This window comes from Microplitis mediator, chromosome 9 (assembly GCF_029852145.1).
Source record: "Microplitis mediator isolate UGA2020A chromosome 9, iyMicMedi2.1, whole genome shotgun sequence".
In the NCBI taxonomy this organism is placed as follows: Eukaryota; Metazoa; Arthropoda; class Insecta; order Hymenoptera; family Braconidae; genus Microplitis; species Microplitis mediator.
In genome coordinates, this window is record NC_079977.1 from 3,458,372 (window position 1) to 3,476,959 (window position 18,588).

At 29.3% G+C, this 18,588-nt stretch overlaps 1 protein-coding gene across 2 annotated transcripts in view; it reads right to left on the reverse strand.

The window, feature by feature from the left end:
• Positions 1–17,647, reverse strand: part of LOC130674669 (histone acetyltransferase KAT7) — a 41,695-nt gene extending 24,048 nt beyond the window's left edge. The window contains exons 1-8 of one of the 2 annotated variants that reach the window (XM_057480068.1): positions 17,478–17,647; positions 16,600–17,356; positions 14,619–14,888; positions 14,358–14,531; positions 14,024–14,300; positions 13,640–13,937; positions 11,843–12,087; positions 10,490–10,676 (exon numbers count right to left, since the gene is read on the reverse strand). In XM_057480068.1, the coding sequence (XP_057336051.1) occupies positions 10,490–10,676; positions 11,843–12,087; positions 13,640–13,937; positions 14,024–14,300; positions 14,358–14,531; positions 14,619–14,888; positions 16,600–17,356; positions 17,478–17,495 (2,226 nt within the window). In that variant the 5' untranslated portion in view covers positions 17,496–17,647. Of the gene's footprint in view, positions 1–10,489; positions 10,677–11,842; positions 12,088–13,639; positions 13,938–14,023; positions 14,301–14,357; positions 14,550–14,618; positions 14,889–16,599; positions 17,357–17,477 lie in introns of both variants that reach the window. The other variant, XM_057480067.1, reaches the window with a different exon arrangement.
• Positions 17,648–18,588: the final 941 nt, after the last annotated feature.

Below are 18,588 nucleotides of genomic sequence, written 5' to 3' on the forward strand. Positions count from 1 at the left end.
TTATAAATATATGTTATTAAATATATATTTTAAATTTGTGAGAATAAAATAAAGTGATATATGTTATAAATAATTGTCCTTGTGAATAAACTTATGACAGTTCAATTGATATTGTCTCTGAGCGCGTATAGGGCCATGTGTTGGTCGAGTAATGGGACATGATAACTTTTAGTGAGCGACTATGGGTTCACTCAACGCGGTTATTTTTAAAATTAATAATAATTAATTATCAAGATTATTCTTTAAATTATAATTTTATTGTAATATTTAAAACTACAAAAAATAACTATAAAAAAAATGATTTTTCATTTAATTTCCCAATTTATGTTGACTTTAATCTCACTCCCCTAAAAAGCAACCGGGTAATGGAACTTTTACCTTAAATCAATAAAAATTATCACACTAATTCCATATTTAAGGATAATTTTCTTGATAAGAAAATCGAAATTTATTTACGGTATCAAAAAAAAATAATTTCTTAAACTCAGCTCATATTTCTTCGATTAATAAAATAATTTTTAATAAAATCCCAAAACTTTTCCTCTAAAAAAATGTAAGATTCCCAATTTCCAACAGCATAATTTCTTCTAACCAGAGACTACAAAATTTCTAAAAGTCATTCTTCCTTCCAGTATATTTTCCATCACAAAATCCTATTACTCATCTCTACCCACCCGTAAATTTCATGAGTTATTATTGTAAAATTTTCCAGTACATTCCAAACAAAAAAATGCATAGTTTAAGTTAAGGTAAAATTGCTGCAATGAAAAATTTTATCTCTTAAAATATGTATACATTAGACTGTTTCATATTAAGCGACTATTTTTTATTTTTTGAAGAACTTTGAAAAATCGAAAGGGTATGTTAAAATATGTTGACAGTTAAGATATGAGCTCTCAATATTGATATTTAGAGGTGGCTGTTTATAATTTTCGGTTTTTCATTTAGTAACATGGTAAAAAATACATAACTTCCGAAAAAATCAAGATACAGAAAATTTCTCCTCAAACATTTTGTAGCAAATTTACCGACCTACAAAAAAGGTCTTCTATGATTTTTGCATAAATTCAACCATTCACAAGATAACCGACGTCACAGTTTGATACAATTCGAAGAACTTGTTGTTGCTCGTTCTGAATTTTATACGATGTCGACTAATGAGAATTCAGGAATTCTTAATACAGTTTTTAGTAGGAAATTGAATGCTCTATAAAAAAAGTTTCTTATCATTTTTTGATAAATCCATCTGTTCGAAAGTTATTGGAGCATGAAGTCAAGTTAGAGTAAATTTTGAGATCTTTTTACTTTTCCGGCGAAACTATCGGACTTATTATAAAATGTCACAGGATATTTTTTGTAGACAATTTTATTATCTAGAAATTATTATTGATAAAGTTTTTTGAAATTCTGCATTGTTTTCTAGTTATTTCCATTTTATTGCCAAGCACCGAAAAAAAAATAATTCTTATCGATTTTAAGAGCTTGGCAATAAAATGGAAATAACTAGAAAACAATGGAGAATTTCAAAAAACTTTATCGATGATAATTTCTAGAAAATAAAATTGTCTACAAAAAATACCCCAAGACATTTTATGATAAGTCCGATAGTTTCGCCGGAAAAGTAAAAAGATCTCAAAATTTACTCTAACTTGACTTCATGCTCCAATAACTTTCGAACAGATGGATTTATCAAAAAATGATAAGAAACTTTTTTTATAGAGCATTCAATTTCCTACAAAAAACTGTATTAAGAATTCCTGAATTCTCATTAGTCGACATCGTATAAAATTCAGAACGAGCAACAACAAGTTCTTCGAATTGTATCAAACTTTGACGTCGGTTATCTTGTGAATAGTTGAATTTATGCAAAAATCATAGAAGACCTTTTTTGTAGGTCGGTATATTTGCTACAAAATGTTTGAGGAGAAATTTTCTGTATCTTGATTTTTTCGGAAGTTATGTATTTTTTACCATGTTACTGAATGAAAAACCGAAAATTATAAACAGCCACCTCTAAATATCAATATTGAGAGCTCATATCTTAACTGTCAACATATTTTAACATACCCTTTCGATTTTTCAAAGTTCTTCAAAAAAAAAAAAATAGTCGCTTAATTTGAAACAGTCTAGTATACATATATATAAATTTTTTCAAAAGTCATTAGTCATTGTCATTCTGTCATTCTTTGTTCACCTGGACCGACAATTCTTAATACCCTTAAGAGAATTGTTTACCTGAGCCTGACTCTGGATACAGTCAAGAATAAGAAGGAATTTCAGTCTTCAAGTATAAAGAATCAAGAGTTTAGTTTGTAAGTCTGTACAAGAATGAAAAAAAATCAAGAAAAAAAAAGAAAGGAAAAAAAAATGTTTTTTTTTTTGCGACTAATTATCGCCTCCGCAGTATTTTAAGTTACAAGTTTTCTCTTATTTATGTTATGTTACAAGATAAATGCGGTTTAAATATCTTTCTTCATTGTTATTGCAGTACTAATAAATCCTTTTATTTTAAGGTAAAAAAAATTATTTTACTCGAGTGTCAGTGAACAGAAACCGCGCGATGCTTTAAGAAAATCTTTGTCTTTATCTTCTGTATAAATTTATATTTAATTTTATGTTATGATCATTCATCTGTATAATCTTGTCATTTCTTTTCACTTGGACTTTATTCTACTTCATATATTTATATACTTTTTTTGTAAAGTTTCTTTGTCGTTATTTTTCCATCTCTAGTTTTTTTTTGTTGTGATGGAAAACAAAAATGACCTCTTGTGGAAAACATTCGACGTAAGAAGATCAGAGTTTTTCATCAAATAAATCTCTGGTATTGAGTTTTAATGCAGAGTGGACTTGAGTTAAGAATAAAATAATAGAAAGAATAATTTTTTATATTTATGAAAGAGGGGTAAGATGGCCGGAGAAGGATTTTATTAATTTCCTGACGAATTGTAACATTTTGTCATTTTTGTTATTTAGATTTTGAAAATTTAAAAAAAAGGGCGCGATCTCTCCCTTTAAGGGGGATAAGCCACTGTGAAATTTAAAAAAAAAAATTTTTTTTTTTTTATTAAATCAAAGTTTATATGTTCAAAAATATGTATCTAAAGTTTTATATTAAAATTCCGAATAATTTTCAAGTTATAGTCATTTTTGTGACAGCGCGTCAACTGACCGTTGCATTGACTAAAAACTTTAAACGCATTTTTCTCAAAACTACTTTTTTTGAACTGGTGGCATCTGTAATTTGCATAAATATCAACCGATTCGCAACTTTTTTTTTTTGCCGTATTCGTCTATTCAGTAGCTAAAGTTGCACGTAGGGGATTTTGAAAATTTTGATTTTTAAGATTTTTTACGGCTGTTTGAATCCAAAAAAATGAGACAAAATAACGAAAAAATTTTTAATATGTCGCCATTTTTTTTCAAATCCAAATTTTCAAAATCCCCTATGTGCAACGATAACCACATGCATACAGATTACAACGCCGTTCGGTTTTTTTGTTTCTGATAATCCGTTTTTGAGTTAGAGATGACACCGTGGTGGGGGAAATTTTTTTGTTGCTCCACAAAAATGCTTATAACTTTGTAACAACATGATATTTTTTAATGAAAATTTAGGAGAATTATCTTTAATGTATACTTTAGAAAACAAAAAAAACCCGATCTCCAAATTCCTTTATTATTCCAGTCAAAAAAATTCCCGAAAATCACTTATTTTTTCGATCCTCGCAGTGGCTACCCCCCTTAAAAAATAGAAATAAATTTTTGAATTTTTGTTTTTTTTCCGCGGCTAAATATATTACGTTGGGGTAAACTGGACACTCCGAAAATAAAAATGAAAATTTTATTTGTCATTTTCAAATTTACAATTTTCGCGCCTATTATTTATATTTTCAAAAAAAAGATTTCTAGCTAAAAATTTTTTCCATCACGAATTGACGCCCGACAAAAATTTTCTGGGCAAAAAAAAAATTCTTGCGCTTAATTTTTTCTAGTGTAATAAAATTTTGATTTTTTTCCGACAAAGAAAAATTAACAAAAATAAAATTTAAAATTTATGTCATGGGTCCAACTTGACCCGGTAAATTTGCAGCAATGAATCATCAAGTTCCCAGTGACGTAAAAATGTCATTTTTTTTCAATTTTTCGGAGCTGGACCATCACGAAATAGTAGACCGTCCCCTTTCTTTATCTATTTTTTTTTTTGTAAAGAAAAAAGAATGTTTGAGCTTTGGTGGATATTTAATATGAAAAATAGTAAATAAAAGATGATCAAAGTCATGACTCAAGTAATATTAAGATGCTGATGAGTCTTGAGTAGTTTCAATAGCCACCAAACCTTTTCATAAAGTTATAATTGGAGTGAATGAATAGAGAACTATCTAATGTATACATATACATATATTTATATATATGTACAGTGTACATGTATATTCAAAGTCTGTACTCCGTCTATAGATGAAACACGAAACAACTTTGATAAGTGAAAAATCTTCTACACAAAAAAAAATATTTCTTGACGCGAGAAATTTTTACTTCATTTTTTAGTGCAGTTTGTGCACAAAAAAAAATTGACTTGAATTTAGCGAGAAATTGCAAGTAAAAATTAAATGACATCGAGTGATTTTTTGAGTATATAGTAACCTATATTTTACGTCACTCATGCAAACTAATCAAGTGTCACTACCATAAAATATATGTAGTAGGGTAGTCGTTAAAAATTAAATTTTCTTAGGCGCGTCATAAAAAGCTTCTTTTTAGTGAAAAAATACGTGGGGAATTTGGTTTTTTTTTTTAAGTAAAATGAACACGTGCCGCAAAATCAAAGTTCATTTTTCGATGCAATCGCGGTTTTTTTAAAATATCTCATGAAATATGCAGATTAAAGGAAAAAATCATAGGAACAATTTTGTAGGAAATTAAATTCTTGACAAAAAAGGTCATATTCATTTTTTTTATAAAATGTGTATTTATGAAGATATTTTGAAAAAACTTTTTTAGATCTGATGAATTGAGCGTTTTTAGGATTACAAATTTTGAAAATAACATTTTTCTAAGTATATAGAAACTACAACAAGCATTAATGATTGATATGTTATGAGTTACGAAGTTGTCTATAGTTAAGAAAAAACGTTATTTTTGACATTCGTTATCCTTAAAATGCTCAATTGATAAGATCTAAAAAAGTTTTTTTAAAATATCTTCGGAAATACACATTTTATAAAAAAAATGAATATGACCTTTTTTGTCAAGAATTTAATTTCCTACAAAATTGTTCCTATGATTTTTTTCTTTAATCTGCATATTTCATGAGATATTTAAAAAAAACGCGATTGTATCAAAAAATGAACTTTGATTCTGCGGCACGTGTTCTTTTTACTTAAAAAGAAAAAACCAAATTCCCCAGGTATTTTTTCACTAAAAAGCTTTTTATGGGGCGCCTGAGAAAATTTAATTTTTAACCACCACCCTAATAGTAGGGGTGATATATTTTACCAATCAAAATTTAAGTTTTCACGAAAAGCCGATAATTTAAATTGTTCAGCCAAAAATTTTTACTTAAATTTTTTTTTTGAGTCTCGTCAACTCCAATTTGCTGAATTTTCATAATAATTTTTACCAAAAAAATTATTTTCATGTCACGAAGACTCGCATGTGAATTTTCGAAGCTCATACTAAAATGTCAGGTAAAAAAAAAAATTATTGACCTATTTTTTTAAAAATCAATACGGCTAAGTATCCAAAATTAACTCTATTGAAATAATTAAATTCATCTCATTAGATAAATTGTTCTCCCTCAAATTACTCAATATAAAATAACTAAAAATAATTAACCGCAAATTGAATCAATCTCAATAATACCCCGTTATTATTAATAAATTTATCAATAACATTTTTATTTCCATTCGATATTTTAATTTGACCCGATTAAATATACAGTCAATACTCCATTAAATGAGTTATTAACACCGTTGATTTTTTTATAATTCTACTTTTAAATTTAATCCCCTCAAAAATTTAATTTTAATTTTAATCTGACATCGATTTTTTTGCGATCCTGAAGTCAACAGACGATTAAAAATTTTTTGAATTTATTTTTAATTAATTAAGTACAAAAAAAAAAATCTAAAAAAATGCACATGTAGAAAATAAAAAAAACTATACGTGCAATTTTTCAAAATATTTTTTTTTTCATAACTTATCATTTTTTCTAAATCCAAAAATTATCAGACTAAATTCAATGATACCAAAGTCGTCTAATAATTTTTGAATTTCATTCAAAACGATAGATTGCAAAAAAAAAATATTTGAAAAAATTGCACCTATAGTTCATTAAATTTCCTACATGTGCATTTTTTCTTTTTTTTTTTTCAAATAAAATCATTGAAAAAAAAAAATTCAAAAACTTAATTATCTGCTAGTATAATTTTTTCTTTAATATTTTCTCCTTTTCCACTTGAAATCCAACGCACCCTACACATATAAAAACTCATCCATTATATGTGACCTTGACACGTAGATTTTTGAATCTGAAACCCTCAAGAGCACCCTCAAGGGACTAATTTCACATCCTACGTTATTTATTTTCTTGTCATTCGTACAATGTCATTTGTCTCTCCTCGTCCTCTTCACTAGTCATCTTCACTGTCCCCATATATATTTTATGAGACAACAAATAAAGTTGCTTAAACTTAATTGTCATTACATTAACTTATACATATATTTATATATAAATATATATACAAGAGTACATGAGAGTAATGGAATAGAATAGGGCGTTGTATTCTGCAGGATTTGGCAGTGTGAACAGGTCTGTCTGGCATCGATCGCACCCAGTCGTCGGTCGGGTTGGTTGTACGCAGCCGGTAGTTAGGGGGTTGAGAACTGGCTGGCATGGCGAGCCTACCCCAACCTCTCGCCAAGAGTGCACAGCCGTATCGTATCGACGACCTAGACGACTATTTCTTTCTCTCTTTTCTCTTCTCTATCCAGTTATCCTGGGACTCTGTACCAAGTCATACTAACCAACCCAGCTCCTACCCACCAATCCGACCATACACCCAACTGGTACAAGTATATTTATATATATATAATAAAAGGATGGATGGATGCTGGGTAAAACCCTGGTAGCTGAACCTCTTGTGCTTTCTCGTGGTAGCCTCGATTCCTTTCACCGTCTCACTGTCTTCGTACTCTCTCTCTACTCATCCTATTCTGCGGGTATTTTTAAAGGAAATTGCCCGACCCTGATGTGTCTCAGTCCTTTTTTATTTTTCGTTACTCTTTTTACCCATAGTTATAAGGATCCAGACATAGACGATCCGAACCTGGGCTACAGACGATGTCTGCTGTGAGAGGAATAGAAAGAAAACGTGTCCTTCTTGTCCTTGAGTATAAGGAGTCACTCCAACGGGATATAACGTAATGCTGTATTTATTTCCCGGGCTACCCGTAGTTTGTATTGGGTCTTTTTATGACACAAAGGACGCATTTGTAAGTTGGATTAATAAGTTTTGGGTAAATTTATTCCAGACGCTCCGAGTGTGCAAACATTTTTTTATTGAATAAGTTTTTGGTAGTAAATTTTGTGGTTAATTTTTGATAAAAATTTCAACGCCTTGTCTGTTAATTATTTTTTTATGCAAATTTTTTTTTTATTGTAAAGCGTTCAAGGTCATGATAAATTAATACTGAGCTGCATTAATTACACAAACAATCTGAAACTTGTTGCAATTTATATCAATAACGAAGTTGGTGGAAAATTTTATCATCTTGTACGCAAAACTTTAATTAACGTATGTACATATTTACTTGTAGATTATTTAGTTGAGTTTAAAAAATAAAAATATTAATTTTATAAAATTTTTAAATGAGTAATTAATTTTTTTTTTTTTTTTAGGAGTAATGAGGCCACTAGCGGGACAACAGAAAATTTTCAAATTTTTTTTTAGACAAGAAATTTAAAGAAAATAGTGGGAGGAAAATGGTACTGGAGTTAGCCGCCGTATAATTTTTGAATTTTTATTCTGAATGATAAATTAAAAAAAAAAAATATTTGAAAAAATTGCACATGTAGTTTTTTAAATTTCTTACATGTGTATATTTTTAATTTTTTGTAATTTATTTGGTAAAAAAAAATTCGAAAATTTTTAGTTGTCGACTAAATTCAAGATCATGGCAAGAAAAACTTTTGAAATTTTAAATGAGTAGTTCAAATTTTTGATATTACGGCGAAAATATTGGTCTTATTAAAAAAGTTTTTAAACAAAAGTTTTAGGAAATTTAATTTTCTAAAAAAAATGTCTCTTATGATTTTTTTATACGATCAATATTTTCATCGTAATTCAAAAATTAAGATTCATAATGAACAATTCAAAATTTGAGGAGTTATAAAAATCTTAATTTTGAAATTACGGCTTTTTTATTAGTCCTAAAAAAAAATTATAAGAGACATTTTTTTTATAAAATTAAATTTCCTACAACTTTTGTTTGAAAACTTTTTTAATACGACCAATGTTTTCACTGCAATTCAAAAATTAAGATTCATAATGAACGATTCAAAATTTGATTAATTATGAAAACCTTAATTTTGAAATTACGGCTTTCTTATTAGTCCTAAAAAAAATTTATAAGAGACATTTTTTTTATAAAATTTAATTTCCTACAACTTTTGTTTGAAAACTTTTTTAATAAGACCAATATTTTCTCCGTAATATAAAAAATTTCACACCACAAATTATTAATTATTTTTAAATTAACGCAAAAATCCTGGCCCTAATAAGTCATATATATATTGGCCGCATACCCTAATTTGAAAAAAAACTATTAATCAGATTTCCTCCCAAAAAATAAAAATTTCCACTATTATATTTTCGCGACACCTAAAAAAAACTAAACCTTTGTGGTGATAAAAAATAAACAAAATAATTTAAAATTTCTATTACGTTTGATGAAAGAAAAAGGTGAGAAAAATATATAGGGGTGGTAAAGAGGAGGCTGGTTGGTCGGAATTGAAGTTATCCAGGGAAAAAGGCGGCGTTCACTGTGCGATTTAAGCTACCCTTAATACCTATAGTAACTAAGCTCTGTACAGATACATATATCCATACATATATACATATATATATACACCGTGTACATACACATTTACTCAGTACATACATACATACATAAAAAAAGAGAGAGACAAGGTGAGGAGGAAATAATAACGACCCCGACGTCGCAGTGCTGCAGAGAGGTTGACGACCTGACGCGCGGCGACGCCCTCTCTTCGTCCTTTGGCTGCTAGGGACACCCGAGCACTTCTACACTAGCACCACTACCACTACCACTAGCATAACCATCAGCACCACCCTATTCTATCCTTCAAACCCCATGCCATATATATATATACATCCTTTATCCTCAACCCTCAGAGTATCTAGAGGCCGCGCCGTCGCGTGAGACCATACGGGCCAACGCAATCCAGTCATCGTTGTCCTTGTCTCTCGTTTACTCTTCAACTCCATACTACTACCAATTGTACCCACTCTACACTAAACTCTGTAGCCTCTAGTATACTACTGTAGCTACAGTACTATATAGGACTGGATGCGTATATCCTGAACCCGGCCACCCTCAACGCTTGGCTCGACTGTCTAGCCAGGGTCGGGGTCGTTGAACGTCGATAAAGATTTTGATGCTGCTGCTGGTGCCATTGTAACTGGTATTTTATCGGTGGTACTGGTACTGGTACTGGTACTGCAGGAAATGCCCACTGCAGTACAGAGATCAAGGGAGAGACGTCAAAGCTAATGATTGACTGCTTGTCTCTCCCCAGTAATTTATTCACTTTTCTTCAGTTTGTTTGTTCAGGACCAGTCTCACAGGCTTCTGGGTCCACCAAAGACTCGGTATCAGATTAATAAATATATTTTTTTGCTACCAAAGTCTGAATTTGGTTAAATTAAATGTCACCTTGAAAAGGTTATCGGGCATAGAATTTTTTTTTTGCTGATAATAAATTGAAGAGGAAAAAATGATAGATGAAGTATTGAATGGAAATGAATAATAGAGATCTTGATAATACGTAAATTGTCATGTATGATTTTGATCTAGTGATCAAAAGGCGCATGCACCCGGGAAATATCAGCACCGGCAGCATCCACTTGCAGAGACACTAGAAAACCGCATAGCCACTCCCTGGAAATCTCGATTCGCCAATACGACATCAAGTATATATGTATATATACGTATATATTTTTTATATTTACCACTATGACAACGACAATGACGACAACAATGAAAATGAGGGTAAACTTATATACAATGTAACGAATAACCACCGATAACTGAGCTTACAAAATACAAAATCGATAGTGTAAGTTGACGTTACCGCATATACATATATATATATATGTTACAGTACAGCAGCATGTGCTGGTTATTGATGACTTATTTAAGGCATTAAAATTTATGAACATGTAATATTATTTATAACTTTACTTACTTTGCTGAAGTATCCAACAGTGTGACAGCCCTCAGAGTCATTGATTGTCATTACGTAGAATAAAAATGGCTCGACGTCATAATAAAGTGTTTTGTGATCGAGAAAAAATTTAGCTAGAAGACAGAGGTTTTGACAGTACTGTTTGTAACGTTTGCCGTCAACTTCCCAAACTCCTATTTTGTCTTTTCTGAAAATAATTATTATTTTATTCAAAAACATAAATTATGATTAGTAATTTAGCAGACAATTAGGATTTTTTAATTTTTATTTCAGCAGTTTGAGAAAAAAAAAAAATTCAGGTGTAGAAAATTAAAAAATCTATGGGTGCAATTTTTTGATTTTTTTTTTTTAATTGACGTTTTTAGAAAAATTTGAAAATTATTAGACGGCTAATTTTAGTATGATCCTGAAGTTAGCAGACTTAAAAAAATTTTTGAATTTTTGTTTTTCAAAAAATCAATTGCAAAAAAATAAAATAAAAATATGGACATGTAGAAAATTAAAAAATCTACGGGTGCAATTTTTTCAAATATTTTTTTTTTATGTTTTATCGTCTGAAAAAAATCCAAAAATTATTAGACGTCAGCTAACTTCAGTATCGTAATTTTAGTAATGAGTGTGAATGTAGCAGACGTCAGATGAATTTGAAATTATAAATAAACTGAGTAAATAATTAAAAAAATAAAATTTAAAAAAAATGCACATGTAGAAAATTTAAAAAACTATCACTGCATTTTTTTTTAATTTTATTTTTTTAATTATTTACTCAGTTTATTTATAATTTTAAATTCATCTGACGTCTGCTACATTCACACTCATTTTTAGTATCATAAAATTATGATCCTGAAGTTAAAAGACAATTAGGATTTTTGAATTTTTATTTCTATAATTTAATTTAAAAAAAAAATGCAGGTGTAGAAAATTAAAAAATCTATGGGTACAATTTTTAAAAATATTTTTTTTTAAATTTTTGTTTTTAGAAAACTCCAAAAATTATTAGTCGGCAAATTTTAGTATCATAAAATTATGATCCGGAAGTTAGAAAACAATTAAAAAATTTTATTTCAATAATTTAATTACAAAAAAAAAATTCACATGTAGAAAATTAAAAAATCTATGGGTGTAATTTTTTGAAATATTTTTTTTTTTTTTAAATTATCATTTTTAAAAAAATCTAAAAATTATTAGTCGGCTAATTTTAGTATCATAATTGTAATTATTTAAAATATTAATTTATTTATATAAATTTTCATGCACTTTGATGACAATTATGAAAAGTTTGTAACTTATTTTTGAATAAAATGTTTTATAATTTAAAAATTTAAATTAAATAAAGAAGATAAAATTAATTACCTGTATACTTCATGACCTGGTGGATGTCTCCATACACATTTCTCTCTATGTCTTCTCAGCACTTGTTTACTTTTAGCATAGCGCAGACAATATTCACACAAATAAAGCTTCGGTGCACGAGCAAATTCCTCAGGATACGGGCTTTGATACCAAACTTCCATTTCCCATTTTCCCATTTCTACACATTTAGTACCGCCATTATTTTTTCCCTCAACATCATAATCTAAATCTTTTAATTCCTTTTCCTAAATTAAATTTTACACCAAAATATTAATGCACATTCACACAAAATTTTATATAAATTAAGTCCATTAAAAAATACAGCTCTAGCTAAATAATATTAATGGCGCGAAAAGGTTTAAATTTAAAAACCAAATTAGTTTAATTTCTTCTCTAAAAAAATTTGAAAGTAAAAAAGTAAATAAATATTAAAATTTTTTAATTTTAACTAGAGCTGGAACTATAAATAATATCAATGGCGCGAAAATATTTGAATTTAAAAACTAAAATAATTTTAATCTCCAGAAAAATTGGAAAGTAAAAAAATAAATAAATATTTTATTTTTTAAATTTTAATATTTTCGCGCCATTGCTATATTTAGCTAGAGATGCACAGAGAAAAAAGATTTCTTGGAGCAAAAAATTTTTACTCACCCCAAGAAAATTTTTACTTTACTTAATAAATTTTTTTTCACTATGAATTAAAAAAAAATTTTCTTGTGCCAAGAAATTATTATTTTCTGGGTAAAGTAAGAGACCCAGTACCCGATTAGAGAACTAGTACTGGATCACTCATCAGGGTGGCCACGAAGAAATGATTTCAAAATTCTCTGATATTTCCCGGTTTTCCAGTAAAGTTTTTCACATTTTTCCCTGATTTAGAAATTTTATTCGTATCGTTTAGATATTCAAAGTTTTTATTATATTTTGATTTTTAATAATTTAATTTGATAATTAAATCATAAGAGAAACCAGAAAAAAGGGCAATAAAATAAATGAATATTGCCTACTTTTGATTATTCGATGTTAAAAATGTATAAGTTAAAATATTTAATAAGAAATTTTATAATTTAAATAAATTCAAAATACACTGGTTACAAAAATTAAGGGATATTAAAAAAATTTCAAATTTTTTAGTAAATTTAAACAGTTTGTAACTCGAAGGAGAATGGTCGTACAATAAAAACAAAAAGTCAAACTGTAGCTTCAAGTGTCTAGTTTTCTGATCTGGGTCTTTAAATTTTTTTATTATGCACGGTTCCGGAGCAATCAAAAATCAATCATAATTATCGAAAAAAATTTATTGAAGCTCGAAGACCGTTTTTAAGACGAGCAAAAATTTTGTAAATTTCTTTTTCAATAGTTTTCTTAGGATAACTCCGGACCCGCACATAATAAAAAAATTTAAAGACCAGATCAGAAAACTAGACACTTGAAGCTACAATTTGCCTTTTTTGTTTTTGTCGTGTGACCATTTTCCTTCGAGTTACAATCTGTTGAAAATCACTTTAAAATTTGAAATTTTTACATCCCTTAATTTTTATAACTAGTGTATAATTTAAAATTTTTTCAATTTTAAACTGTTACAATTTAATTTCCGGATACTTTTCGAAATTCCCTGACATTTCCATGATATTTCCCGGTTGCATTAAATTCCCTGATTATTCCCGGTTCGTGGCCACCCTGCTCTATATTTACTAAATATAGATATACAAATTAATCAAGTGGTCGAGTACTAGGTCTCTTACCTCAGACCCAGATAATTTTTAATTCCGAAAAACTAAAAAAATTACGTACAATTTTCTCACTAGCAATAGCTTGGGCCTCCATGAAAAGTTTCAAATCATAATCAGAAGTGAGACCCGTCAATCGCGGCTGCCGATCTTGTTCAATAGCCGACCGATCACCCCCACTGTCACTATCATTCCCATCATCATTCGGACGTTTCCATTTGCTCCTCAAATCCTTAATCTTCAACTGATAATTCCGTTGCTCATTCGTCTGATGGGGGACACCTTTAGGTGATTTTTTCCCAACATTTATCAGCGCTTTCTTACGATCTTCCTCGCGTTTTTTACGTTCTTTATAAAACTCCCTGCAAAATTATAAAATTCTCAATTTATTATAACTTGTATCAATAAAAAAAAATGTAAATATCAAAGTTAATTAAATACAACATACACACAAGCTTGCGGCGTAGTATTATGATACAAAGGACAAGCTTCTAATGTAAAATGAGTATCAAATTTCCCAGAGAGATGTCCTTTGGAGTCACACGATGCCGCCAAAGGACACTCGCGTTCCTTGACACTGCGAGATCGTGACACTGAATTTGAACCTCCACGTCCACTTGTACCTCCGCTACCAGACCCTTGATTTGTTCTTGATATCGTTGAAGTTTGTCTTGCAGGCGCGCGTTTTACTGGAGATTTACTGGCACTTCTCTTATTTTCAACCGCTAAAAAAATACCAGCGAATTATTTGAATTTCAGTGGATGAATTTATAAAAATTTACCTGCATCTGAGTCAGAATCACTGGGAATTTTAATTTGTGACTGGAGTAATTTACTGCCTTTGCGTTGCTGGACTTTTTTTTTTCCTTTCGGTGAAGTCGTTGACGAGTTGACGCGGCCAATTGGTTCGTCATCATCCTTGTCGCTGTCAGACGCGTCTTCCTCACTTGGTATTACTGTGGTAATTTTAATTGCTGTGATAATTAAAATAAATAAGAAGACGAGCAAAAAATAGTAATTTTTTAGCTGGAGATCGATCTTACCATGTCGCTTTGATGCCTTTTGAGGTTTCACAGCAGCAACGACTGCTGATGGTCGCTTGGATGCTATACCTCCTGTGTTTGCTGTTGATGAAGTCGAGGATGAATGAGTATCTTTTTTTTTCGTTGGTGGTAAGGGACTGGGAGCGCTATCAGATGAGTCGGAATCTGAAGTACTCGCTGATGATCCAGATGATTCGGAGTTACCGGAACCACCTGAACAACTTTTTGAACTGGCGGAGCTTTCGGATTTTTGATGTCTTGTTACCAGACCTGAAAATATTATCAACGTAAATAGATTTTGTATTTTTTGTCTGACTACAAATATATTTGCTATCTGATTTATTAAGATATTGAGTTGGATTTCAATTAAAAAAATTTTTAAATGAAGTAAGGACTTTTTTTAAAAAAAGTTTAAGTAATTTTTGGTAATTGCGAGTTTGGTAAAATTTTGCTATGAAATTTTTTTGTATTTAAAAATTAAATACACGTAAAAAAAACTTTTAAATTGAAATTCAGGTTTTAAATTGAGTGTCAGTTTCAAAGTTAATTGACTTGTAGACAGTGAAAAAATTAATTAAATGAATGAAATAAAATAAAAAACTTGTGATAATAATTTTTGACATTTATCACTTGGAAATTTGGAGAAGTATAAATAAATTGATATATATTTTATACTTCTGATTTGAACTTGTAGATAATTTGAAATACAATCGACCTGTCATAGGCCTGGTCTAGGGGACAGGGTAAATTTTTATTGGAATTTCAGTCTCCGCTATCGCGCGTTTAGTTTTGATCTCGAATACTCATTATAAGCCTGTGTTTATTTTACATCATTTTAAACGTCATATTTACGGTTTGTCACATGCGCCAGTACCTCGATTTTTCTAGTGCTTATAGCGGTAAAATAATTACTTATCTTTTTACACAAATAATAAATATGATGACAGCGGTATTAATTACAGTAATAATAATAATAATTGTTATTGATCAACATAATGCTCAATAAAACTTTTAAATTGTAATTAATCATTACAATTATCAACAATAAATAATATTTATAAAATTATTATCCGCGAAAGATCGATAGTAAATTTTCATCATTAATTTTGATATTTTGTTCCTGCTGTCAGTTTATAATTTATCGAATTTTCCCGGAGGCTTATAACGGGCTGTCTGCTACGAATCTCAAAAAAGTGGTTAAGTAGTCGCTGTTTGGACTCAGTACCTGCCGATTAAGGGGAGAGATTTATGAAGGGCAGGCTTATGACAGTGAACTGTATGAAAAACTGCGTCAGTATTTATATCTACCCTACAATATTATATTTTTTGATTAATTACAAAACAGTGGGAAAAAAATTCAAATATAGTCGACTACCTGTCATCAGCTTGGTCTAGGGGACAGGGAAATTTTTCTTGAAATTTCAGTCTCCGCTATCGCGCGTTTAGTTTTGATCTCGAATACTCATTATAAGCCTGTGTTTATTTTACATCATTTTAAACGTCATATTTACGGTTTGTCACATGCGCCAGTGTCCCGATTTTTCTAGTGTTTATAGCGGTAAAATAAATACTTATCTTTTTACACAAATAATAAATATGATGACAACGGTATTAATTCCAGTAATAATAATAATAATTGTTATTGATCAACATGATGCTCAATAAAACTTTTAAATTGTAATTAATCATTACAATTATCAACAATAAATAATATTTATAAAATTATTATCCGCGAAAGATCGATAGTAAATTTTCATCATTAATTTTGATATTTTGTTTCTACTGTCAATTTATAATTTATCGAATTTTCCCGGAGGCTTATAACGGGCTGTCTGCTACGAAACTCAAAAAAGTGGTTAAGTAGTCGCTGTTTGGACTCAGTACCTTCCGATGAAGGGGAGAGACATCAGGCTTATGACGGCCGACTGTATAAAATGAATTAAAAATAACATGAATAAAAACAATAAAATAAATTACTCACTAGGTCTATTAGCTGGTGGCCGCGATTTATTTTCAGCAGCTTTAGGTTTCGGTGGTGGCTTAGACCTCGCAACATTATTAGCCGATTTGACACCAGATTTAGCTGGTGGACTGTCACTCTCACTGCTATTTTCCGGACTGAAAATACTTTTCTTCTTAATTTTTTTCTGGCCACCTTCACCAGTCGATTTGTTGCCCTTATCATTAACTTTACTTGTACTGCCACCAGAATTATTACTATTGCCGTTACCGCTGGCATTTTTTTGCTTACTACTTATTAATTTTGATGCTAAAATTGAATTTTTACTTTGTACTGTCGTGGTTTTATTTACTTGCTTCTGTGCTTTAATCACAGGCGCAACAGTCGCCGTTGCTTTGGGTTTCGTCGGCGGTTTTCTTTTAGCCTGCGGTTTTGTTTTAGCCGGCAATTCTTCTGATTCTGATGAATAAATTGCGCGCGCTGTTGATTTCTGAGGTGTCTTATCTTTACTTTTATTATCTGCTCCTGTCGCTGATGATGTTTCTGTTGGTTTTGTTTTGACATGACGATTACTGTTACTATTATTATTGTTACCAGACGTTGATGTCGTCGCTGGTTTCTTTTTGTTGTTTTTGTTATCAGAATCAGATACTTTTTGACTGCGGGCTGAACTACTCGAGTTTTCTGAATCCGATGAACTCGATTCGCTTCCAGAACTTGATGAGCTGCTTGATGATGAACCAGAACTACTCGATGACGTTGATTCTGAACTTGTAGTCTAATAAATAATTCAAATTTTAATTAGACAGATAATTATTATTGATATTATTATAAATTAATAAAATAAAGTAATTTTTTAAATATATAAATATATATAACCTTAGCAAATAATTTTTTACCTTGCGCTTAGGAGTCATCGTCAATAAATATTTTTAAATTATGTGTAGAAAAAAAAATTTTGAATACTGATACTTTACTTTACTTATATTCCATATTTATAATTAATATATAACTATATATTTATATAAATTGTATACATAACAAATGTTGATTAAAATTATTTTTGTAATGAATGTTTACATGAAACGACAGATCGAATAATTGTCTCTGTCTTATGTCAGGGTGTCGGTAAAATAAGATTTGTAGTTAAGACAGAAATTTGGGAATAAATTGTAGGTTATGTAGAAATTATTTTTTTGTAAAATTACGGAGTCACTGCAAGTTGACGGAAAATTTATTTATTTTTGATAAAAAAATAAAATATTTAAATTAGAGAAAAATTTTATTTGGAAATTGAACGTCAGAAACTTTTAAAAATCACGAGTGTGAATGTGACATGAGACGTTTTTTGAATTTTAAATAAATAAATAAATAAATATGAATTTTAAAAAATGCGCGTATGGATTTTTCATATGAGTGTGAATGTAGCAGACATCAGACAGTTTTAAAATTATAAATAAATAGAGTAAACAATTAAAAAAAACATTTGAAAAAAATGCACTTATTAATTTTAAAATTTTCTAAATGTGGATTTTTTCAAAAATTTATTTCACTAATTATTTACTCTATTTTATTATAATTTTAAATTTCTCTGATATCTGCCACATTCACACTCATATTTTTCATTGATATGGAGACACATTTTTAAATTTTTATTTTTTGGAATTTATTTATTCAAAAATTTAAAAACTTCCCACTTGTAGTTGTATTCACTTTAAAAAAACTGTGCGCATGTTCTAAAAATTGTATTTTTTACTTACTGGTATTTTGTTTGTGAAAATTTGAAAATTTGACGTCTGCTACTTTCAGTATCTAAGATTTGAATGAGTGAATTTATGATACTGAAGTTAGCAGTAGTACAGACTATTTTCTACATTTGAATTGAAACAAAGTACTGCAGTTGAATTATTGATGAAAATAAAAAATTTCGAGTTAATTTTTTAGTCTAATTAATTTAATTATTGACACAAATAAATTTTAATAAAAATATTGAATCTTAATTGTAAAATT